Consider the following 23614-nt stretch of genomic DNA (forward strand, 5'->3'; position numbering starts at 1 on the left):
GCAACGGAAATTCCCTTGGCCAAAGTCAAAACATGCGGCCAAGTTGGGAAAAGGCCACAGAGACAGACAGACAGACGGAGCAGAGGGCTGGATTTATTTGTACAAAATGACTTTGCAAATGAGATTCGAATTAATATTCACATACGGCTGCACATTCAGGCCTGTCCTGGATCAATGTGTCAATATTATTATGGGCCAGGGATTCAGACGTCTATGCAAACAGCCTCGAAACTACCTCGGAACTGAGCCTCGGACTACCTGCTGCGACTGATGTACATCGCTCCATGTCGTAGGTGTGCATATTTCTGTTAATTTTCAACACCTTCGGCACTCGAAGTGGTCCGATGCTCGCAACGTGACCTGTGGCCTCGGGGCTGGATTTGGATTTTGGATTGGTTTTTGGTTTTCTTCGTTTATGAATGGATGTCCACAACCTGCCAAGGGCCACATGTACTCATAATCGATGTGATTAGGCCGTGCCGTGGGCCCCCATAAGACCCCATAGAGAGCGCAATCAAACGAGCAGCACAGCCAGGGAATTCGGTGACGTATTTGGACAGCCACTGACAAGCGGCCAAGCAGAACCTGAAGCAAGAGCAACAAAAAACCAAAGGCAGAAGTCTTGATGCTCTTTTTTACCGTAGAAGTTGTGCCTGGAGTAAGGCAAGATCATCAAGTGTATGTACCCCTGACAGCGTAGGGTATAGCAGGGACCTGGTCCAGAAATAACTACATGACTTGGCAATAAATTATTGTGTTGGCCAGCACAGAGCCCAAGAGTTAGAGAAGGAAATGAGCTGCACTTAAATGCATGCGAGAAAACCACTCGATGAGCCCAACAAGTGGATAAGAAGCCACCAGAGCACGCCACACCACGCCATGCCACACAAATGATGCCCAAACGAACTATCAATGTCAGTGAATTGGCAAAAAATGTTAAACTCAATTTGTATGCAAGGAGGAAACCCTTTACTTGACACACCTCAACAACCGAACGGTTCAAGTGCATCCAACACATGCACAAGCAGCGTCTGCCGCAGCATTAATGTGTGTGTCCATGTGTGCTTGTGTGTGTGTGTGTGTGAACACCCAGTCGGATTGGGGTAAGCCGCTAAAGCATGCGTAACAATGGGCCACGATCGCAGCGATCGTTAAGGCAGAGCCAACGGAGGAGCACAGCAATGAGGCAGCACATTTCGAGCAGGGGGACGGACGCTCCATTCATTGATCGTTTCATGGCTCCAAATGAAGTGGTCGACAGGATAGGGATCGGAGCATATGCAGATATGTTTCTTCGATGATTACTCTGTATTAATTTATTCTCTTCGTGTGTGTGTGTGTGTGAGTATGCCCATCAACTTGATCATTCTTAAGCCTAAATACAATGCAAAGCGCTGACATTAGTTCGTATCTGCAGCCAACATTTGTTTTGTTAATCAATTATATCAATATACAGGGTGCGTAAATATTAAAGTACACAAGAAAATTCATAAAATATAATAAGAATAAGAATAAGAGTATAATAATAATTTGAAATTTTTGTAAAGCGAACAAAAACATTTATGCGCACGTGCATCACGGTGTGAATACTTCCTTCTAATACGTGCCCGGCACTCTCCCTCTAGCCCACAGTGGAAGTTGATTTAAGGTAAGCCACAAATACGGCCAGGGGTGGGGGCCTGCTTGCGGCAACACTTGTCTTTTCACAACAATTATCTAGTTTGGTTTTATGTTGAATAATTCGCATTGGCATTCAGTTTGCTTTAATTCTTGAACTGAAAGACGAGTATCAAGATGATGGCCAGCAGAACGGCGCTCAGTATGCCCATCAGTATCAGCTTCTTCTTGCGAACTTTGTTCTGCAAAATGAGAGAATAAGATTATAAACGATATAGATCCATGGCAGCTTCGCTCATCCACTCACCCTATAAGAACTCGCTTTGCGCAAATTCTCTGTTCCCTGTGAGACGAAAATGCTGGTCTGCTCCACCTGCGACTCAATGGAGTCCACCGTGAGGCCCTGCTCGTAGACCAAGGCACCCAGCTTCTTGTAGATCTCATTGACTCCCACAATATTGTTCTCCAATTCGCGTATGACCTGCTCCTGCTCCTCCAGCGCCTGCAGATCCGCCTGCTCCTGCATTTGTGTCTGCTGCAGCTGCTGCTGCTGATTGGATTTTCGATTGAAGAAGTTGTCCTCGAAGAAGGAACCGTTCTCCTGGCTGGCGCTGCTGTTGGAGCTGCCAGTGCGCGAGGAGCCGGGCGGACGGGCAATGTTATAGTTGTCTCCCCGCGCCTGCCGCAGGGCACTCTTCTCAATGTCCGCCGTCTTCCGCTGGACGGCCTAAAATTAGTCAAAAAATTGGCAATTGAGATAACAATTTCGAGCTGACTCATACGACAAGACTTTAGCTTATCTTTTGGCGTAAACAAAGCAAAGCCACACACGAACCTGGAAGGAGGTGAGTGCCGCTGTGAACTCATCCACCAGCCGATCCCGCTGGATTTTCAGGTGCCGCTCCTTGCACTTGTCCACCTCATTGATTTGATTGTTTGTATCGTTCACCAGCTGGTTGGTGTAGGTCATGAGTTGATGCCTGTACGGAGGAACCATTTTTATCTCTCAATTTCTGATCATTTGATCACTTTGCCACGGCACACTCGTACTTACAGCTGTTTCTTCAACTCGGGGGAGTCCTGTGGTGTGTTTAGCTGACTAACCATGCGCTGCATGGTCGAAACTGAAAGAAGGGAAAGTACGCGTCATTAGTCATCGTTAGTTGGGTACTTTCTGTGTACTACTGCACCATTTTGTTGGACTTTCAGAATGCTCGTGGCTATAATCTGCGCCAGACGCTGAAAGTCTATCTCGCTGAGACCGCCCCCGCCACCTCCACCACCGCCTCCGCCCAGTCCGCCACCATTCTCCATATGCTGCAAGTCCATGCTTTCGTAGGCCGACACTTTGCTGACCTTCAACTTTTACGTGGCACACAAGAATCAGCTGCTTCACTTTCCTGCAAATCAATTGATGCACAATTAAATTAGCTGCGTTCGTGCCTCAACACTTATATCATGAATATGCGTCTCAGGTGGGAGGCTCTTTCTGTGTGTGTTTGTGTGTTGTTTGCGAAAGTGTCGCTGTCGCCCTTTGTTTTCATGCCACCCACTTTTTGGTTTGCCCTTGCTGTTCCGCGTGGTGACCTTCGTTGTGGGTCTTTTACTTTAACACATCATTGATCACTGGATTTTACTGTTGCCGCACACTCTTTGTTTTGTTAATTTATGGCCAATAAAACTATGAAAATGCAATTTTGCTACAAACTTTTTTACAACAGAGATAAATATACAATCAATATATCGATAAGTGATAATATGTGTGCGATATATTATTATGGGATCGAAAATTATGAATATTTAAGGGCTGCATAAAAGTAGTAACTACGAACATGTTCAACACTGCCAGTGAAACAGTGACTTGGCGCACTTTTTAAATCTCACGACAGGTATTGCATGTTGCAAACATTAAGTCATATAAACAATAATAAACAGACAAGTACTTGTTTTGTTAGAACCTGTTTCTAAGAAATAAAAGTCACCTTCGTCATTCACCAATTAATAATGCCATAAAAAGCGCAAATATATTAAGTAAATCGTGGAGAGAGACAGCCAGAAAGGCTTTCTAGAGCCACTATCCGTCATAAAGGTTAACGAACCCATTAATAAATTAACCAACAAAAACCAGATAATCTATTACGTCTAATTAAGTTTTAAAAAAAGTTCAAATGTCGCCAGAGGTATTCCCGATATTTGTATTAATTATTCAAATGCAATGCAATAATCTTCCCCATCCATCTCTTGTTTTAACGATCCTAATTTTAATGATATGCAACAGTCGATGCAGCGACATCGAACCTGATTGGGAGACCCTCGAGTCTGTGTGCATCGCAGCTAATTTAAATAAGGGCATTAAAGCGGATAACATTTAAATAGCTGAAGGGGAAAAATGCTCATTTAGAACGTTCCTAATGCAGAGGCGGGCTTTAATTTATTATCCCCCGGGTATATCGGTGATTTGTCTCGCTTTAAAAATTTGTGTGTTCTGTCGCTGGGTTTTTGGGGCTGCTTTTTTCGAGACTTCTATAAATACGCATCCAGTTAACAAATGCGGTTTAGTCGGCCCGTAGACCTGCCAAAGGTTTTGTCACACGCTCTCGGACTCAATTCTCGCAATCGGATCGGAACAGTCGAAAGTTCATCAAAATTCTGACAACGATGCCTGGCTTTTGGTTAGCGTTCGTTTTCCACTTTGTTTTCTGCCACTGTCAGTACAAATATGGGCCAGGTGCGTGACGTTTATCGGGTTTGGGCCATAAAATATGCCCAAGATACAAGTGAGAGTGTGACAGAAAGTAAACACAGAACACATGCCACCAAAAAGGAGATTAATCAAGTGTTAAACGCATATAAAAGAATAAATAAATATCAAATAATTAAATTAAATATTCGACTGCCCGAATGACGACAATCCCACCTCGAATTCTCTTTCAGAGCGCGCCTGGAACCTCCGCTCCGTGGAGGAGCTGAAGAGCAAGGAGTTCTGGTTCCACGACGCCCAGCGCACGCTCTACGAGAAGCTGTCGACGCCACCGAATCAGTATGTGGCCAAGAATGTGATCATGTTCCTGGGCGATGGCATGTCCGTGCCCACCGTCACCGCCAGCCGCATCTTTGATGGCCAACTGAGAGGAGTTGTGGGCGAGCGGAATCGTTTGGAGTTTGAAAAGTTCAACTTTGTGGGACTCTCAAAGGTACGCAACACTCCACACCTCATCCGCAAGGTAATTGCTTACTTTTTCCCTGCCTTTGCAGACTTACTGCGCGAACAAGCAAGTCGCCGACTCCGCGTGCACGGCCTCCGCCTATTTGTCGGGCATCAAAGCGAATTATCTGACCATCGGCGTCACGCCCGATGTGCAGCTGAATGACTGTGCCGGGGCCAGGCTGCCGCAGAATCGACTCTCCTCGATTGCCGCCTGGGCGCTGAAGGGTCGCAAGTCTGCGGGCGTGGTGACCACCACGAGGGTAACGCATGCCAGTCCCGCTGGGGTCTACGCACACACCTCGAATCGGGACTTTGAGAGCGACTTTGATGTGAATTCCTTTGGGGAAAATGCCAGCAAGTGTCCGGACATTGCCCAGCAGCTGATAGATGGGGATGTGGGGCAACGCCTGCGGGTGATCCTGGGCGGCGGCACCTCGAAGTTCCTGCCCAACACACAGAAGGATGTGTATGGCAACCCAGGGCAGCGTTTGGATGGCAGGAACCTCATCGAGGAGTGGCAGAGGAGCAAGCCAGGCAACGCACGAGTGGTCTTCAATCGCACGGACCTGCTGGCCAACGATGCGAGGAGCACGGACTTCCTTTTCGGACTGTTCAATGCCTCGCACATGGCCTACCACTTGGACGACAGCATAGACACTCCCACGCTGTCGGAGATGACGGAGTCCGCCATCAACATCCTTTCCAGGGATCATGGTGGATATTTTCTGTTTGTTGAGGGCGGTCGCATCGACCACGCCCATCATGAGACCAAGGCCAAGAAGGCACTCGATGAAACCGTCCAATTCTCGAATGCCATTAAGAAGGCTCGTCTCCTGACGAATCCTTGGGACACTTTGATTGTCGTCACGGCCGACCACGGGCACACGGTGACGATCAGCGGCTATCCGGATGTGAACAACAGCATTGCCGGCCTGAACTCCGAGCTAAGCGATGTGGACTCCAAGCCTTATGCCACACTCTCCTACGCCAACGGTCCGGACTATCAAAAGTTCTATCAATCGAAGGATGGCGTGGTGGAACGCGTTAATCTCACAACGTCGGACATTGGGGACAAGGATGCGCGTTATCCCCACGGTGTGCCCATGACGGAGGAGACCCATGGTGGCGGCGACGTGGCCGTGTATGCTCACGGTAAGCTGCAGTAACTGTAAATATAACTTTTATTAATCATTTCCCACTTGCAGGTCCTTGGGCGCATTTGTTTACCGGCGTTTATGAACAAAATACCATCCCCTTTATGATGGGATATGCATCTTGCCTTGGGCCTGGAATTACATACTGTGATCTCCAGCCCAAAGTGTCTTACAATCCATAATTTATGGTTAAAATATGTTAATTTAATTTAATAAATGTTCGCTGTTTTAAGTGCTGTAAAACTCTCAACAAACTAGGGATGCTAACCAATCGATGGTTGTTCCAACGATATATCGACGTTTGCAACGAATAATTCGACAAATAATTTATTAATACGTACGGAGTAGTACATTGAAATTAAATTAAAACTTTATAATTTCCTAATTAATATTCATTTTCTGTTACCTGTAACGATTTTATCTCTACAATCTCAATCGATACCATTGAATCATCGTATAAATGTTTTAGCAGCCCTGTCAGAAACGGTCACTCTACGCATCTCCGCCATTTTTAGCGTAGCTGCTGCTGAAAATTTTCGCAAAGAAAAAAGTTGTGTATACATAAGTAGAATGTAATTTTTTGTGCGAAGAATACACTGATACGGTGAAAAGAAAAGCAATTAACAAGTTAATTGTCGCTAAGCGAGATAACCAGAGCTAGTGCGAGTAAAAGAGCCGCGCGCCGGTGGCTGCTCCGGCTAGAACAGACAACTGCTACGAAGCGCGTGTGCGAGAAAGTGGAAAAGTGCAGCAAACACTGAAGAGGAATTAGGTCGACATCAAATTAGACTCAGCTCGTGGCAACCATGGCCGATGTGGTCTTGGACTTGTACGCCGAAGACCTGGACAAGGACTTTGCCGGCCAGTCTCAGGTAAGAGGTGACGAAAGTCGATACGATTCGACGGCTGGCGTGCTGGCCAGTTGCGTGCATGTACACATTTTCATCGATTTGGTCACACTAATGCTCAATGAACCCCCAACACACTTTCGCGACCCAACTCTAGGACGAATTCGGAGGCGACGGCGTTGATCTCTATGATGACATTGGCGGACCCACCGAGGCGGCTGCCTCTGGTGGCGGGGGCGGCGGCACCCCCTCGGTGGATGGTGCTGCCGGACCAGGCTCGGGAGACTCTGCGTCCAGCGGAGGTGGCGGTCCCAATGGAGTGTACCATCAGGGCGGTGGTAGCTTAACTCCAACCATGAACCGTCGCTACCAGCTATACGTGGGGAATCTCACATGGTGGACAACGGACCAGGACATCTCCAATGCACTGCGGGACATTGGCGTCAACGACTTGCAGGAGGTGAAGTTCTTTGAGAATCGTGCAAATGGACAGTCCAAGGGTTTCAGCGTCATATCGCTGGGCACGGAATCCAGCTTGAGAGCCGTTTTGGATCAACTGCCAAAGAAGGAGATGCACGGTCAGGCCCCGGTGGTCACGTATCCCAGCAAGCAAGCGCTCACGCAATTCGAGAGTCTGCAGAAAACAAGACCAGTGCCGCCGCCGCAGCAGAATGGTCCGCCACGCGGTCCAGCGCCGCCCAACATGGGTGGTGGCCCAATGCCGCCACATCCAGGTGGGCCACAAGGCGGTCCGCCCGGTCATCCGCCACGCGGCATGAATCCCATAATGGCGCCGGGCCAGTACCGACCGCAGCATATGTCGCAAGTCCCGCAAGTGGGACCCAATAACGGACCTCCGCGAATGCAGGTGTGTTTCCACTCTTATTTTTGTATAGCAACTCTTCCTTCGCATGCTCTCTCCCTCTCTATCTCTCCTCTTAAAAGTTTCGGTATTAACCAACGCCATCTACATTTTGTTATTGATACCTCCTCTGCCCTACCCTACTCCCAGATTCTCATTAAAATTGTTCTGAATGCAAAATTTTGTTGATTCTGTGAAACTTTACAATAAAATATATTTAAAATTTGTATATTTAGTTTATAACAAAATCCTCTCGCGGATCTTTTGCACTTTAAAGTAGTTTAAATCCATGCAAAAACCAATTGCATAATTTTATTGTTTATGATTTTAAGTATCGTATCTTTAATAGTAAATCCTTTCGGTTTAGTTACAACTAATTTCAGAGCAATTTTTGCAAACATTTTCTACTCTATTGTTTTTTGTACCTATCTCCTAATACATAATACTCCTTTTAGTTGTATGAAAAATAAGCTCGAAATTGTAACTCGAATGAAGAACTTTATCCTCTGTGTTTTTCCATCCTTTTGTAATTGTAATCCACAATTGAGTGATGCCATAATTTAATGTTTATGTATTACGCTTTATATTTATATTCTATTCCATGTCTATGACAACGCTTACGCACACTTCCACTCCACAACAACAACAACAACATTAAACGTAATTTTACGTATTAATTTATAGCCGCCAATGCATCCGCAGGGCGGTCTCATGGGCAACCAACAGCCGCCACCCAGATATCCGCAAGCACAGGGCCAATGGCCAGGTCAGAGGCCGGGCGGGCCGCGACCAGGTCCACCAAACGGACCACCGCAACGACCAATGGTAAAGCAAATCCCTAACCGAACAAAATGAGAGCAAAAATTCCATAAACTCATGTGTCAAAAATCTAACAGAAGAACCTTCCCCCAAGAACTAACAATTATTTAAGCTAACTTTAGAGCACGGCATTGTATGTACTGCGCCGCATAAGAGATGTATTCAGAACATTCAGAAATAATTCCATGCTACACCCATTGCCCATTCAGCCATTCCTCAGACTTTTTCCTTTGTTTCTTGCATCGTTTTTGATTCGTTTTCTTTTGCCCTTGCAGTTCCAGGGACCCATGGGTATGCCTGTGCGGGGTCCGCCAGGTCCCGACTGGCGGCGTCCGCCCATGCACGGCGGCTTCCCGCCTCAGGGTCCGCCGCGTGGTCTTCCCCAAGCGCCGGGCCCAGGCGGACCGCATGGCGCACCCGCACCACATGTGAATCCAGCTTTCTTCAACCAGCCCGGCGGTCCAAATCAGCATCCGGGCATGGGCGGACCACCGCACGGCGGACCAGGTGGGCCACAGCCAGGCATGAACATGCCACCGCAACAGGGCATGAATATGCCACCGCAGCACGGTCCACCGCCGCAGTTTGCGCAGCATGGACCACGCGGTCCATGGCCACCACCGCAGGGCAAGCCGCCAGGACCGTTCCCCGATCCACAAATGGGCCCACAGCTAACGGAGGCTGAGTTCGAGGAGGTGATGAGCAGAAATCGCACGGTCAGCAGTTCAGCAATTGCCAGGTGGGTTTTCAGTCCCTCAATCTCCTCCAATTGTTGTAATTTATTTGCTGTTTTATTTTAGAGCTGTGTCGGATGCCGCAGCCGGCGAATACTCCAGCGCCATTGAGACACTGGTCACAGCCATTTCGCTGATTAAACAATCAAAAGTGGCACACGATGAGCGTTGCAAGATACTGATCAGCTCACTGCAGGACACACTGCACGGCATCGAGGCGAAGAGCTATAATCGACGCGAACGTTCGCGCTCCAGGGAGCGTTCCCATCGCAGCAGGCAGAGGCGTGAACGCTCATCCTCGCGGTATCGCGAACGGTCACGCGAAAGGGAGCGTGATCGCGATCGCGAGCGTGAACGGGATGGCGGGTGAGCACGAGCTGGGCACAGCAATCTTTTGCCAGACAAAAATATATTGAAATTTATCTTTATTTCCAGCAGCTATCGCGAGCGGTCGCGCAGTAGAGAACGTGAACGTCAGGCTCAAGATCACTACAGGGATGAAAGGTAATGAAGAACTGAATGTTTTAGGCATCATTTTTAATGGCATCAAAACCCATTGCTTGCAGCAGCAGTCGCTCGGCACGTCCAAGGAAGTCGCCCGAGCCCGTTGTGGCGGAAGCAGCTGAGGCGCCGTCATCGAAACGCTACTATGAGGATCGGGAACGGTATCGCTCATCGGATAGGGAGCGTCGTGATCGCGATCGGGATCGTGATCGTGAGAGGGAGCGTGATCGCGACAGGCGGGAGGAGCATCGGTCCAGGCATTGATTGCTGGAGGAACAGCAGCCAGTAAAAAGGAGGAAAAAGTAACTCACACACACACGCAAAACTCTTATTAACAAAACAAATAATGCCGCAAGCTTTTGTGGAGTGGGTCAGTAGCCAGTGGCCGGCCGGCTGTACCAGCTATACAAATTAACAGATTCTTCAATTTGTATCTAACATTACCAATACGTAGGATATGAATATGGCATATAACATAGTTTCTCCTAGACATACTAAACAATAAGCCGATATGCTGACAAGCCTACACCAATACCACCAATGACGCAAGGACTGTCTCTACGAGCCTTCCACTTCCTCGAGGAGGAGCAGCCACAGCAGCAACACCAACAGCAGCAGCAGCTACAGCAGAGGATGCGATTTCGGCAGTCATCGTGGGACACTTTTACGACACAGACGGGCAATGGGAATGGGATGATCATCACACAAACTAATACTTCAACCTGCCCCCCTGCCCTCTTCGCAGCAGAATTTCAATATTATTGTACTCTAATATTTCGGTTTATTTAATAAAACATATACTTATGAAAACAAAAAAAAAAATAATAATTGTTCGACGAAACCTTACCAAAACTGTCTTGCATTGTGTCTTTTTGTATTTTATTATATAGTACATAAATATTTAAAGAAAAAAAAACAACAACCCACCGATAACCCTTATTAGTTAATGAATTTATAATTGTACAACCAAAATTGTATGTAAAATATGCCAAAATTGATTGAATTGCATTGCACTGCTGTGTGCAATTTGTTATTGAAATTGTTATATTAACAAAATCATAATTTCTGAGGCCGACTGTGGCCAACAACACAAATCGTTAACTTAAATGTATTTCCACAAAGACTTTTCAATGATTCTTTTGTTGTAAACATTCATCAATCATTTGTTTTTAAAATTGTTTTTATTTATCATATCATATAATATATTTAAGTCGATCATTTTGACGTGTTCCTCTGTCTCCGAAAGTGTGTGAATGGGGCGACTGATCTCATCTGCCGCACAAATTGCGGAACCCTATTGAAAATCATGTTTATATAAGTATAAGTTGGATGGAGATGGATGGATATAAGACTAAATTACTCTATAAACGTAATTCCTGATCGCATTTAGCGTAGAAAATACTCTACTAACGCTCAAATCGAACTTTTTTATGTAGTTCCTAACAACAGATCTGTGTTAAGCATCTGTCTAGCATTTTGCATTCGTATTGTATCATCTACGTTTTAGTTTTTGATATTATTAGCTTTACTTTTTATTATTTTATTTTCGACATATGAATACATTTTGTAAACAAATATTCAACTAAGATATATTCATGCCGCACTAACCCCTAGTTACAAAACCAAAGAATTTGCCACCTCTGTTAACCAGAAAGTTACGTTTACCAGTTTGATGCACCTGTAACTCTCCACCAGGGAGAGGCCTAGGTTATAGGGTTTCAAATATTACGAGCTTAACTGCAGAAAGTAATCGATGTCTTGTACAATTTTCAAATCTGTGATAGTGATCTTGAATGAAATCTATGAAACATTTATAAAAAACGAACACTCAGTCTATTAAGTCATGTTTAAACAACCAGGTAATGTTATACTTCTACTTCTACACCATGATATTGTGTAGATAAATACGGATATATCCCAACTTTTGATTATATTTATATAGTTTGTAATCTTGCTCAACGTTCCGTCCCCCCCAATGGCCAAGTCAAGCATTTCGCATCTATGTCGGAACAGTTTTTAAGACAACACAAGATGCCCAGCAATATTTTATAGTTAACAAATATACCGCCGTGTTTTGTTTTTCAAAATAATGTATCATTGACTTTTTTGAATTTACCGCCAAGTGAACAAAAAATCAATAAAACACTTAAACAAAGTTAAGGCGCACGCGTCATATGTTTGCTCTGCCCCACTGGAACTTTCCAACAAATCGCAACGTTAGCCAACACTGTTTCTAGAAATCACTGAAAACAAGTAAAATTTTGTGAAATACAGAAAAAGAAAACAAGTAGGCGTCCGACAACCAACTAACTAAAACTCACAAAGCAGTTTGCCAGTGAACAACTCAGATTCACTCCTCCGTTTGAAAAATTAACAAGATCTGAAAACTATTCAGCAAGTGAAAAAAATTTAGTAAAAATGGCAGCAGCAACAGCACAGAAAATAAACGAACGTTTTCAGTCGTTTGTCCATGGCCTCAACGATCGCTAGTAAGTTATCTTTTTATTTACCTAATGGACAAGGGCAAGCGGCGGCGGGTGCATGTGCACTTGGCCCCGAGTCTCGGGTCCAAAAATTGTAATTGTTTTGGGACGCGCTGCGTCATGGGGGGGAATTGCAGATGGAACTGACGTGTTGTTTTGGTATTGAACCACATCAACAGTTGGTCGCGTTCGCCAACGAATCGATTGTCCTTGAAACTAACCTGCCGTGTCTTTGTCCACCTCCTCTTTCCAGTGAGCCGCATGTGCGCCAGCACCTGGCCAAAGTCTACATGGTGTTGGGCAGCACCGCAGCCGCAACCACTGTGGGTGCCCTCTGCCAGATGCGCGGTTTTCTAGATCTCGGCGTGTTGGCTGCCGTGGCCACGCTGTTTCTGGTATTGGGGCTGCATTTCTACAAGGATAATGGCAAGAATTATCGCACACGTTTGACCATGCTCTATGCCTTTGGATTTCTGTCCGGCCAGACAATGGGGCCGCTGCTGGCCTACGTCAGCCACATCAATCCGGCCATTATTATCACCGCACTCACTGGCACCTTTGTCACCTTTCTATCGCTCTCGCTGGCCGCTCTCCTGGCCGAGCAGGGCAAGTATTTGTTCCTCGGCGGAATACTAGTCAGCGTTGTCAACACCATGGCCCTATTGAGTCTCTTCAACATGCTATTCCAGTCGTATGTGGTGCAAGTGGTAAGTAAACGAATGAATCTTGTCTGTGGTTGCTAACTAAATCGCATAATTTCTCCTCTCAGACTCAACTGTATGTGGGTGTCTTCGTCATGGCCGCTTTCATAGTCTACGATACCCAGAACATTGTACAGAAGTGCCGCCATGGCAATCGCGATGTCGTACAGCATGCTTTGGATCTCTTCTTTGACGTATTGAGCATGTTCCGTCGTCTGCTCATAATCTTGACCCAGAAGGTAAGCTCCACCATTCGTTTGGTTTTACTTTGAAGTTGCTACAGCCTGCAAGCCATCGTCCCACAGCTCAAGCCCTTTATGGTCTAAGCATCAAGCATATCCCAACGCCGAACACTTTGCAATAGTTTTTAACCAAGTCAAATAATCTCTTAAGATTAAGATTAACCAAATTCAAACGGTACTTTCTGCCCGTAATTATATTTTCACAATTTCCAGCTGGAGTCGAAAGTTTTCCAACACTTTTTATTTATTTTGACAAAACGTTTGCAAAGTTTTCTGGCTGGCTGTTTGTGAAATTATACTTATGCGCTTTGCTTTATCTATTTGCGATAATCAACTTACTAACTAATTGAATTACTTTCAGGAGGAGCGCAAGCAAAACGAGCGCCGCAGGAGGAACTAAGGTCAGGCGGTAGCAGCATTAAATAACCAAAAAAAAAACATAAACAAACCAACAGCAGATACATCTACATTATGTACACTACAACAAAACTGATTACGTTAGAAAATGCCCCCCCTTCTTTTCAAAGAACTTATGGCCGTGCATATTTCGGACCTTAAATTACAACAACACATTCAAGGCGTTCATTGTGCAACAGCCCAGGCTAAAAATTCTCTATTTAAATAAAGCCCCAAGTTAAAGACTAAAACTCATCAAAGTATTGTGCCATAAATGGAGTTACCCTCCATAGTGGATTAATAACAATGATAATATCGATTGAGGTGGAGCGGGGCTGTGGTGGCAGCAATTTAATTAGGCTAAGTGCATCGGCAATGTCCAGACTCGGTCGCAGAAGTTGCTCAGTCGAGTGTCAACATGCCGCAGGTGCAGTCGGAGAGTTCGTCGGAAAGTGCGGTCCAGCCTTTGCTGCAGCAATTTCAGCTGCTGTTTTACATATCCAAAATTGCGGGCATACTGCCGCAGGATCTGGAAAAGTTTCGCACCAAAAACGTGCTGGAGAAGTCGCGCAATGGCATGGTCTACATGCTGGCCATGCTGATTGTGTACGTGCTGCTGTACAATGTCCTCATTTACTCGTTCGGAGAGGAGGATCGCACGCTCAAGGCCTCGCAGAGTCAGTAGAGCATGACGTGGGTTGCGGGCAGCATTCAACCTTCATTGATTCCTTCCACTCCACAGGCACCTTGACCTTTGTTATTGGTCTGTTTCTCACCTACATTGGCCTCATTATGATGGGCACGGACCAGTTAACCGCCTTGCGTAATCAGGGCAGGATTGGAGAGCTCTACGAGCGCATACGGCAGGTGGACGAGCGTTTGTACAGGGAAAAGTGTGTGGTGGACAACAGCCACATTGGGGGACGCATTCGTTTTATGCTCATCATGACGTTCCTCTTTGAGCTCTCCATTTTGTTGGCCACGTACATCAAGCTCGTGGACTACACCCAATGGATGTCTGTGCTGTGGATTGTCTCGGCCATTCCCACGTTCATCAATACGCTGGACAAGATCTGGTTTGCTGTCTCGCTGTATGCGCTAAAGGAACGCTTTGAGGCCATCAACCAGACGCTGGAGGAGCTGGTGGCCACCCACGAGAAGTTCAAACGGTGGCTGTGCGGCGATCAGGAGACCAGCAGCCGTGCACTGGACAGCTCACAGCCACCGGAGTACGACAGCAATTTGGAGTATCTCTACAAGGAGCTGGGCGGCCTGGACATGGGCTCGCTGAAGGGCTCCGGCAGGAACAAAGTGGCGCCTGGTGGGTGTCCATTTTGCATATATTTGTCTCTGCATTCCATTGAACTCATTTCTGGTTACAGTTTCCCATTCGATGAACTCCTTTGGCGAATCCATTGAGGCCTCGGACAAGGCCATGCATCAAGCTCCTCCGATATCCGTGAATATGGCACACGAGAGCGAGCTGAGCAACGCCGCGAAGGTGGAGGAGAAGCTGAACAATCTGTGCCAGGTGCACGATGAGATCTGTGAGATTGGCAAGGCCATGAATGAGCTGTGGAGCTATCCGATACTCTCGCTGATGGCTTATGGGTTCCTCATATTCACGGCACAGCTTTATTTCCTCTACTGCGCCACACAATTCCAGTCGATACCGTCGCTGTTCCGCTCGGCCAAGAATCCCTTCATCACGGTCATTGCCTTGAGCTACACGTCCGGCAAGTGTGTGTACCTCATCTACCTGAGCTGGAAGACCTCTCTCGCTTCGAAGCGCACCGGCATCAGTCTGCACAAGTGCGGCGTGGTCGCGGATGATAATTTGCTCTTTGAGATCGTGAATCATTTGTCGCTGAAGCTGCTCAATCACTCGGTGGACTTCTCCGCCTGCGGCTTCTTCACTCTGGACATGGAAACGTTGTACGGCGTCAGTGGTGGCATCACCAGCTATCTCATCATTCTGATTCAGTTCAACTTGGCTGCCCAGCAGGCCAAGGAGGCCATTCAGACATTCAATTCGTTGAACGATACCGCCAGCTTGGTGGGCGCTGCCACCGAAATGGACAATGTTAGCTCCACTCTGTACGATCTGGTGACCACCACCATGCTAACGCCAACGGGTTGAACTCGCAGCTGATTTGTGTTTGGTCTTTTTTGCACCTTCCTCCCGCACTTTTGTTCGCTTTCCGCACCTAATAAATCATCACACGGCAGTCAGACGTTTGTACTCTGCTCGGGCATCTTCCAGCTCAATGAGGAGATCGTTGAATGTGGCATTGGCCCCATCGTAGTCTAGAATGGCCACGCAAGAGATTTGTGCACGCTTCTGCAGGGCATAGGACAGCTCGCGGCGCACCAGCGGGAAGCAGTAGGGCACCGTTTGCTGCTGGCAGAGGTCCTTCAAGCCATCAATTGTTTCATCCAGGCCTCCTAAAGGAATATACAATTACTTGTTGGCCGTAGCAGCTCGCTTATGCTCTTACGTTCGCCTGGGCAAATCTCGCAATCGGTGGCGAGGATCAGCAGCTTCACCTTTTGTATGCGAAGCCGGGCTGAAGCTTCGCGTATGCCCAACACAAAGCGCGGATGTGCACGTGCCTTGATCTCGTTCTTGGCATAGGCACGTTGCTGGAAGCGATTCAAATCCTTCAACAATTGAATGGTCAACTGCTTGAGCTGTGGCCGGGTGCAGTTGTCGCAGTAGCTGGAAGGAAAAAACATTAAATTACAAACGAAAATTCAATGAAATATAAATCAGAGTAAACCTTCTAAAGCGTCGGGAATGTATGGGGTGTATTTTCTCTGCTAGCTGCTCCTCTTTCTGCTCCTCTTGTGTGGCAGTCGCCGCTGCAGCCAGCGACAGACAGTCCAGCTTTGACGTCAGCCCCTCCTCGCAGTTGGGCCTCTGAACCGTGGACATCTTTAGCTTCTTCAGCCTGCGATAGCTGCATATCAGCTTCTTCAATCCGGTAACCTTCTTCTTGGGATTAAGGCGAGTTTTTCCTTTGCGCTTTGCCGCATACAAGGGTTTCGTGATGGTCAGATGTGGACGTTTTAGCTTCTTGGCCTTTTGCTGCTTTTGTGTCTGCCGCGACTTGACAACAAAATCGAAGAGCGTGCACTGCTGCTCCTGCTTCTTGTGCTTATTTTTGTACTTGGCGCTGCGTGGCAGCCTTGGGGCTGTTTGTGCCACATCCTTTTGTATGTTTTGGAACGTGCTGTGATCAATAATATTCAATTTGTCCGAGCGGCGCAGCATTTTTGTAGATTCCATTTTAACATAGTTATCCGCCAGTGTTGGCAAACGCAGAAAACTCACAGCACACAAATTTTAAACTAGAAATCGAAATTATTATTATTATTGCGTTATTATCTTATAGCTATGAGTGTTTAATACTTAACTAAAAACTTGGTTTGGCTATACAGTTTAGAAACCACAGTCTGATAGGAGCACTACTTAGCTTAAGTAACAAATGGCCTACGGAGTTTAGGAGGTTGGACTATGCTATAACCTTATGCTACGATCTATGGCTATGTGCAGCTCGTTGAACTCCTTGAGATGCTCGAGTATCTGGTCACGCTCGTGCTCGTAGATCTCCCAGTATTTCAGATACTGGCCCACGTGCTTGAGCACCAGGCTGCGGGCAAAGTCCAGGCAGCTGCGGACATGCTTCATCCTTCGCCGGCAGCTGGCCAGCACCGACCGCAGCTGCTGCTCCGGCTCCAGCTGGGCGATGACAAAGGCAAACACGTTCTTCACATCTATCCGGACATTGCTGGGAAACACAACAGATTCGGTGGGACGGGCCTGCGGAAAGACAAGCAGCGTGGGGCAGAGCGGCATCGAGAACTCCCACGGCAGATCGTTGGCCTGACTGTCAAAGCGAATGAAGTTAACGCTGGGACTGGCGAGCAGCGCCGACACCTGTAGGAATGCCTGCGATAGTACAGCGGACAGAGCGCAGTCCGGACGATACATGAACACCACATTCGTCGCGTTTGGCCGCTGAAGCGCCTGCAGCATCATTTGGCGGTTGAAGTACCGATGGAAGGCCGTGTCCGGCGGTGGCTGCGCATTCCTGTACACCTTCGGCAGTGTTTTGGCATAGAACTGCCGTATAAAGTCCTTGAGCGCCACATACGAGAAGGGATGATCCTGCGACATGACATGCAGCGCCTCCTCGGCCATGTCCAGTATGAAGACCTGCACCGCGGAGGCGTCTCGCTCGTGTGGATGGTGGTGCTGATGCTGCTGTATGCCCAGCTGCTGGAGGTAGTCGGCGTACTTAATGGAATCGAAGATCACAACGCCCAGCGATCGATTCTTGGGGAAGTCCTCCCCGGAATGTTGCCAGATGAGTTGGCTGTACTTGGTCACCATATTGGCGATGCCAATCTTCATGGCCGGCGTGCCATGGTTGGAGTGTGCGAGGCACAGGTTGCGTCGGTGTAGCGCCAGCAGTTGATGGGAGTCCGTGCCCTTGCCTACGGACACTTGCAGGTGGTGCTGGTGGGTGTACGTGCGCCAGAGATGATTGAGGTACTTGTTGATGCTGTAATAGTTGGCCAGCGTCGCTGCATTCAGCTGCCAGGCGCTAGGGCAGGTCTCTGCCTGCTGAGGTGTTTCTGCATAAAGTTCCGCTGGCATTTGCAGCAGCGAATATGACTCCTTCTTGGCATGGCTTTCGTCATTCGTCCAGTAGGAATCACAGCTGTCCGTTTGCTTTTTCAGCGCGCTTGCCATTTCCTTGACCATTACCAGCGGCATGGCGCTCGCAGTCTGATGGCTGTGTGGCATCTTTACGCCCATGGCCAGCACGGGCATGTAGCGCGCCTTCAAGGCGATTGTCGTTGGCGTTCCATAGCCATTCGAGAAGAACGCCAGACTCTTGAGGGTGTGACGCACCCAACGAACGATGTTCAGAGCTCGCCAGTCGCTCGACGATGTGTTGAACGTGTGCACACCATTGCGGCTGTCAATGACCACCAGCTGCGGCAGTGTGACGTCCTCCCCTTTCAGCATGCTCTTTGCACTCTTTCCAAAGTTCAGGGCGAAGCGTATGTTCCGCTCGGGATCGAACTCCAGCCAGCAGACAGCTGCCGCCATGTAGCGCTTGTATGCCAGACTGTCTGCAGAGTCGAGGAGCGCCAGCACAACGGCATCCGAGTGCTTCCTGAGTCCTGCCAGCTCGAGGCTGGTGTGCACCCGATCCACAGGCTCGATCAGATAGTTCATGAAGCGTGCGAGATCCTCAAAGTTCCAGTCTCCAGAGTACTGCAGAATGTGCCGCTGGTTGTAGCGCACTATCAGTGTGGGCCACTTGTCCGGATAGCCGCCAGCGCCAACCACTCCAGGATTTGGCACGTGGGTGCTGCTGCAGTTGCACTGAAAGTGCCAGCAGTCGACGGCCCCGAAGAACGCGTACTCGTGGTAGTAGTGCGCCAGTCCGTTGTAGAGCCTCTTGGCCTGCTTGGCCTCGCTCGACCAGGACACGTAGTGGAAAATCATCGCGATTTCGAAGTCGGACGCCTCGGCTCGCACTTGTGGCACACTGAGGCCAGGACACTCGGCTATGGGCGCCTCCTCGCGTCTCGACGTCTGGGCCTCAGTCAGACCGAAGGCGAGGACCAGCAGCACCAGGTTTATAAATAAACTCATTGTTGGCAGAATGCAGCCGGTGTGCTGGCTAATTTAATAATATATAGAGGGCACCATATGATTGAAAATGTGCGGAAGCTTTGGTCACACTTCAGAATAATCACAACGAGATATGAACAATGGGGTTTCTTTTATTTATGTCAGATTGGATTAGATAGCAATTTATTTAAATAATTGCTCTTCTTGCAACGTTAATTATTCGTCAATTTCATTGATTTCATTTAAATTCCAACGGATATTTATAAGCAAAAAGTACGGACGCACTGAAACCACTTCGATAGTCCCACCGATGTTTCTCCAGTTTTGGTATCGATACATTCAGGCAAATACAACACTGACCAGCGCATATGCGTTAATTAATCACTTTTACTGTTTACTTTTTTAATATAAACTACGTTAATTAAATTAACAATTGGTGCACCAAGAACCAGCTACGACGCGAAAACAAAGTGAAAATCTCCTAGTGTCTGAATAGTCGTCATCGTATGGTTTTGCACCTTCCATCCGTTCCAGCAATCGAAGAAATCGCTGTGAAGTGACCTGAACCTGAATCTTTGGCAATCCAAATAGCAAATTACAAGTGTTTGTTGGAATGCATATGTAAATTCAGAGTATCGGAGCGAGCGCATATATAATTTACAGTTTGGCCTTACACTTTCCAACCACAACAACAAAGCAAAGCAGCAGCAGCGACGGACGACCACACACACACACACACTGACTCGCTCTCACACTCTCGCCCTCGCACACACACACGCGCGCACGCACAGTCACACAGAGGGAGAGAGATAACCTGGTGTGAGGCAATCACCGTCATCGCATCGCCTCCGTTTGTGTTTCCCACAAACCCAGTCCAGCTTTTGATTCGAAATTTGAAACATACCGAAGACGCGAAACGTGAACGCATCAACATTGAAATATGGGGCTTTTACTCTCCCGCTTATGGCGAATGTTTGGCAACGAGGAACACAAACTGGTGATGGTGGGCCTGGACAATGCGGGCAAGACGACCATCCTGTACCAGTTCCTGATGAACGAGGTGGTGCACACGAGTCCCACCATCGGCTCCAACGTCGAGGAGGTGGTGTGGCGAAACATACACTTTCTGGTGTGGGATCTGGGCGGTCAGCAGAGCTTAAGGGCCGCCTGGAGCACATACTACACAAACACAGAGCTGGTGATTATGGTCATAGACTCAACGGACCGCGAGCGGCTGGCGGTGACGCGGGAGGAGCTGTATCGCATGCTGCAGCATGAGGACCTGAGCAAGGCCAGTCTGCTGGTCTATGCGAACAAGCAGGATCTGAAGGGATCGATGTCAGCGGCCGAAATCTCACGGCAGCTGGATCTCACCTCCATCAAGAAGCACCAGTGGCACATCCAGGCGTGTTGTGCGCTCACCGGCGAGGGCCTGTATCAGGGCCTGGAGTGGATCGTTCAGCGCATCAAAAACAAATGACAGGCCACAAACGACCGACTATAGTTCATAATTGTAGAAAAGTAAACAAATTTGTATGTAAAATGTAAATGTAAAGCCACACAACATAATAATAATAATACTGATAAAAGCGATGTAACAGATTTTAAGCGTTGTTCGCCGATTGTTCGAAAAAAAGTTGTTGCCAAGCCAATTTTATTAAGTGTATACAAAAAGAGAACGACACCCCCCCTCAATGATAAAAATGATGAAAAATTATACGAGTGGAGGAGGAGTATGATTAATGATTATGTCTAAGATCTAAGCCAATTAACTACTTCCAATAAAATTACAAAATAAACGAGTTTTATTTCGAAATTGTTTCGTATTAAATTGAATACAGAACTGGACGTTTCTTCGTCGAACATTGCCTTCTAATTGACATTGTTGTGTCGCGATTTGCTCGCTCTTTTCGTTTGTTTGTTTGTTGATGTGTGAGATTGATTTGTACTCTATCGTCTAAAATAAATACATGGTTGTGTAAAAGTTAGCACATAAATTAAAAAAAGGCTTACTGGCAGGCAGCAGCGCCGGTAAGTAACGCGTACAAAAAACAGTTTTAGGTGTAGGTTTAAATATTAGCAAACTAAAATATAAATATATAGCCACACGAACAGTTTGATCACAAAACGTAAAAGCAAAATAATAAAACAATATCAAAATGGTGCGTGTCTAAGTGAGATTACAGGAGCTGCTGCAACTCTTCAGGGGCTTGCCCTGGCCCAGCGTGATGGTGTTCTCGTCCACAGCCTCCACATTGTTGGCGTCATGCTGGCGCTGCAACACACAAAACATTTACTTTGATCTAAGAAAAGGCAACCCCGAGCGTACCTTTAGTTCGGTGGCCAGACAGCGGAAGGCATCCTCCACATTCATATTCTCCTTGGCGGACGTTTCCATCACAAACAAAATTTCAGGTATATATTGACACATTTGGCGCGCCTCTTCAAAGTCCACCTCGCGCTCCGTTTCCATGTCGCACTTGTTGCCAATCAATATGATCAGCACATTCGATGCCGTGTATCTGCGCACCTCCTCGATCCACTTTTGCAGATTGGAAAAGGAAGACCTCTTTGTGATGTCATAAACTGCAATGAAAAACCATTACAAATTAATAAACAAATAACAAATACGTGTGCGGAGCAGATAATGGAGGCCACAAGCAGAGAAAACACTATTAAAATCAATGCCTCGCAATAACATTAAAGCGTGGTGCGGTGCGACGCCTCTTATCAGCGAATCACGACAGGAGCTCTCGCTCTCCACTTCACTTCTACTGATAGCGTAGGGCGTCATGGCGGTGGCGGCATGACAAATGAATGGGCGTGCGTATCCGGAAGATACCGACTCACCAATTAAGACACCGTTGGCCGAGCGATAATAACTCTGCGTAATGGTGCGAAACCTTTCCTGGCCAGCCGTGTCCCAAATTTGTAGCTGCAGGAAGATGATTCATTTCTTTAATACCCTTTGAAATAACTCCAGCCATCACGTACCTTAATTTGTTTTGCTTCCACGGCTATGGTCTTCATGGAAAAGTCCACTCCAATGGTATTGCCATGTCGCTCTATGTAGTTGCCCGTCTTGAACCTGTCCACTATGCAGGTTTTCCCCGTACCACAGTCACCGATCAGGACGATTTTGAATAGGAAGTCAAAGTTCTCCTCGTTGGGCAGTGCCATCAAAGTCTGTGGGTTACGCGCCGTCATTATATCTGGCCAATGTCGTGTGTTCTGGCTGGCTATGGAGTGGGTTTCTGGTAGTTTTTCTTTGCCAATGGAAAATGAAAACAAAGATTGAATAAATGCACTTGCTAGTGGTGATGGGATGGCTGTTCGCAGCTGTTCCACAGCGATAGCTATCGATACGCAGAACGATAAGTGTGCCTATCGATGCGTTGAGTTTTGAATTTGATTTTTAAGTTTGACAATATTTGCTTTCCACTTCGGGCACTTTGCCAATTGGAAATCTAACGTCAAGATCTTATCCATTATGCAAGAAAGCCATAAAAGCTGGCTATCTATTTAAATGAGGCATTAGCCAAAGCAAATGGAAAGCATTTTGTGCGTGTGAATTGATGTACGGGCTACCATCACGTACATAGGTCGAGCGGCTTTCTGATAACATTTTTGGGTCTGATGTGCAAACCAATAAATTTTCACCACGTACCCTAATGATACAGTCATTTAACGCTATGAAATGTTGCTTTATTGAGTGATAAATATTTATGGCAATTTCCCCAATGCAATTTTTATTGACTTTCCATCCAAATATGAGACCTTGACCCACATTTGTGCGGTTGGTTCTACTTCTAGACTCACTTTCAGAGCGCAGCGGAAACTCCACCACTCACGCCACACACAAAACATGTTCTATGGCGCATCTGCATCTCGTTCTGTATCTGTATTTGTGTATGCAAAGCATCTTCAGCTGACCAACTGCTTCGATTGCCAAGCGACTTGGAAACCGCAATGCCAGATTTGGTGGCTCTGTACGCACTGTAGCCTCCATTTGCGCAAGGAAAGTTTAATTGCTGCAAGCCAAAGTCGTGGGGTGGCTGGGCCTGAGAACTTGTCTGTGATCCACGAAGTTGATGCACAATGTCCAGCCGCTGCCTTAGAGTGAAATTAATGGCGACCCAGTTGCGTTTTGCAGGGAAAACCCTCGCAGATGAGTCACTGGCTTAGAGCGCCCCAGGAAGTGCACCTCTCAGAGGCTCTTCTCAGAGTTCGAGTCGCAGTTCAGTTCACCCACTCGCTGGCAGGAAAATCAAACAGCAAATTGGCAAACTTTACACACACAGCAGATCAGATATTTCAGTCTTCCCATACTGGTTTGCCAGTTTCGGCTGTAGCTTCTGCTTCTGCCTTGTACTCTTCTTCTTCTCACTCTTCC

At 47.1% G+C, this 23614-nt stretch overlaps 9 protein-coding genes across 14 annotated transcripts; 5 read left to right on the forward strand and 4 right to left on the reverse strand.

Moving 5' to 3' along the window:
- Positions 1-1400: 1400 nt before the first annotated feature.
- Positions 1401-3346, reverse strand: LOC117894612 (syntaxin-7). Its single transcript, XM_034801764.1, has 6 exons — positions 3171-3346; positions 2808-3017; positions 2672-2741; positions 2453-2597; positions 1925-2344; positions 1401-1859 (listed from the first exon to the last, which is right to left on the reverse strand). The coding sequence occupies exons 2-6, from the start codon at positions 2944-2946 to the stop codon at positions 1764-1766; spliced, it is 870 nt and encodes a 289-aa protein (XP_034657655.1). The 5' UTR covers positions 2947-3017; positions 3171-3346; the 3' UTR covers positions 1401-1763.
- Positions 3347-4166: 820 nt separating this feature from the next.
- Positions 4167-6211, forward strand: LOC117894476 (alkaline phosphatase). The gene is made up of 4 exons (XM_034801577.1): positions 4167-4345; positions 4552-4811; positions 4873-5977; positions 6031-6211. Exons 1-4 carry the CDS (start codon positions 4276-4278, stop codon positions 6159-6161), a joined length of 1566 nt encoding a protein of 521 aa, XP_034657468.1. The 5' UTR covers positions 4167-4275; the 3' UTR covers positions 6162-6211.
- Positions 6212-6466: 255 nt separating this feature from the next.
- LOC117894618 (cleavage and polyadenylation specificity factor subunit CG7185) lies at positions 6467-13551 on the forward strand. 5 transcript variants are annotated; one of them, XM_034801777.1, is made up of 8 exons: positions 6469-6851; positions 6985-7695; positions 8374-8514; positions 8784-9247; positions 9309-9608; positions 9678-9746; positions 9809-10031; positions 13540-13551. In XM_034801777.1, exons 1-7 carry the CDS (start codon positions 6786-6788, stop codon positions 10008-10010), a joined length of 1953 nt encoding a protein of 650 aa, XP_034657668.1. In that variant the 5' UTR covers positions 6469-6785; the 3' UTR covers positions 10011-10031; positions 13540-13551. The 5 variants fall into 5 exon arrangements, with proteins under 5 accessions (XP_034657673.1, XP_034657668.1, XP_034657670.1 ...); XM_034801779.1 differs by having other exon boundaries at positions 9681-9746; XM_034801778.1 differs by having other exon boundaries at positions 6470-6851; positions 9812-10031.
- LOC117894623 (bax inhibitor 1) lies at positions 11999-13814 on the forward strand. Of its 2 annotated transcripts, XR_004648882.1 has the most exons (5): positions 11999-12235; positions 12483-12936; positions 12999-13169; positions 13236-13347; positions 13534-13814. XR_004648882.1 is itself a non-coding variant. In XM_034801788.1 (4 exons), exons 1-4 carry the CDS (start codon positions 12165-12167, stop codon positions 13570-13572), a joined length of 735 nt encoding a protein of 244 aa, XP_034657679.1. In that variant the 5' UTR covers positions 12001-12164; the 3' UTR covers positions 13573-13814. The 2 variants fall into 2 exon arrangements, 1 of the variants encoding a protein (XP_034657679.1); XM_034801788.1 differs by lacking the exon at positions 13236-13347 and having other exon boundaries at positions 12001-12235.
- Positions 13815-13875: 61 nt separating this feature from the next.
- On the forward strand, positions 13876-15784 carry LOC117894620 (gustatory receptor for bitter taste 66a). The gene is made up of 3 exons (XM_034801785.1): positions 13876-14245; positions 14311-14889; positions 14951-15784. Exons 1-3 carry the CDS (start codon positions 13987-13989, stop codon positions 15706-15708), a joined length of 1596 nt encoding a protein of 531 aa, XP_034657676.1. The 5' UTR covers positions 13876-13986; the 3' UTR covers positions 15709-15784.
- On the reverse strand, positions 15705-16886 carry LOC117894622 (selenocysteine insertion sequence-binding protein 2). The gene is made up of 3 exons (XM_034801787.1): positions 16349-16886; positions 16067-16287; positions 15705-16013 (listed from the first exon to the last, which is right to left on the reverse strand). The coding sequence occupies exons 1-3, from the start codon at positions 16855-16857 to the stop codon at positions 15787-15789; spliced, it is 957 nt and encodes a 318-aa protein (XP_034657678.1). The 5' UTR covers positions 16858-16886; the 3' UTR covers positions 15705-15786.
- A 43-nt stretch (positions 16887-16929) lies between these two features.
- LOC117894617 lies at positions 16930-19355 on the reverse strand. Its single transcript, XM_034801776.1, has one exon. The coding sequence runs from the start codon at positions 19240-19242 to the stop codon at positions 17089-17091; it is 2154 nt and encodes a 717-aa protein (XP_034657667.1). The 5' UTR covers positions 19243-19355; the 3' UTR covers positions 16930-17088.
- A 201-nt stretch (positions 19356-19556) lies between these two features.
- Positions 19557-21023, forward strand: LOC117894626 (ADP-ribosylation factor-like protein 5A). The gene has a single exon (XM_034801792.1). The coding sequence runs from the start codon at positions 20162-20164 to the stop codon at positions 20699-20701; it is 540 nt and encodes a 179-aa protein (XP_034657683.1). The 5' UTR covers positions 19557-20161; the 3' UTR covers positions 20702-21023.
- On the reverse strand, positions 21009-22549 carry LOC117894625 (ras-related protein Rab-43). The gene is made up of 4 exons (XM_034801791.1): positions 22216-22549; positions 22072-22156; positions 21551-21807; positions 21009-21496 (listed from the first exon to the last, which is right to left on the reverse strand). Exons 1-4 carry the CDS (start codon positions 22426-22428, stop codon positions 21392-21394), a joined length of 660 nt encoding a protein of 219 aa, XP_034657682.1. The 5' UTR covers positions 22429-22549; the 3' UTR covers positions 21009-21391.
- Between the last annotated feature and the right edge of the window lie 1065 nt (positions 22550-23614).

This window comes from Drosophila subobscura, chromosome J, assembly GCF_008121235.1.
Source record: "Drosophila subobscura isolate 14011-0131.10 chromosome J, UCBerk_Dsub_1.0, whole genome shotgun sequence".
Classification (NCBI taxonomy): domain Eukaryota; kingdom Metazoa; phylum Arthropoda; class Insecta; order Diptera; family Drosophilidae; genus Drosophila; species Drosophila subobscura.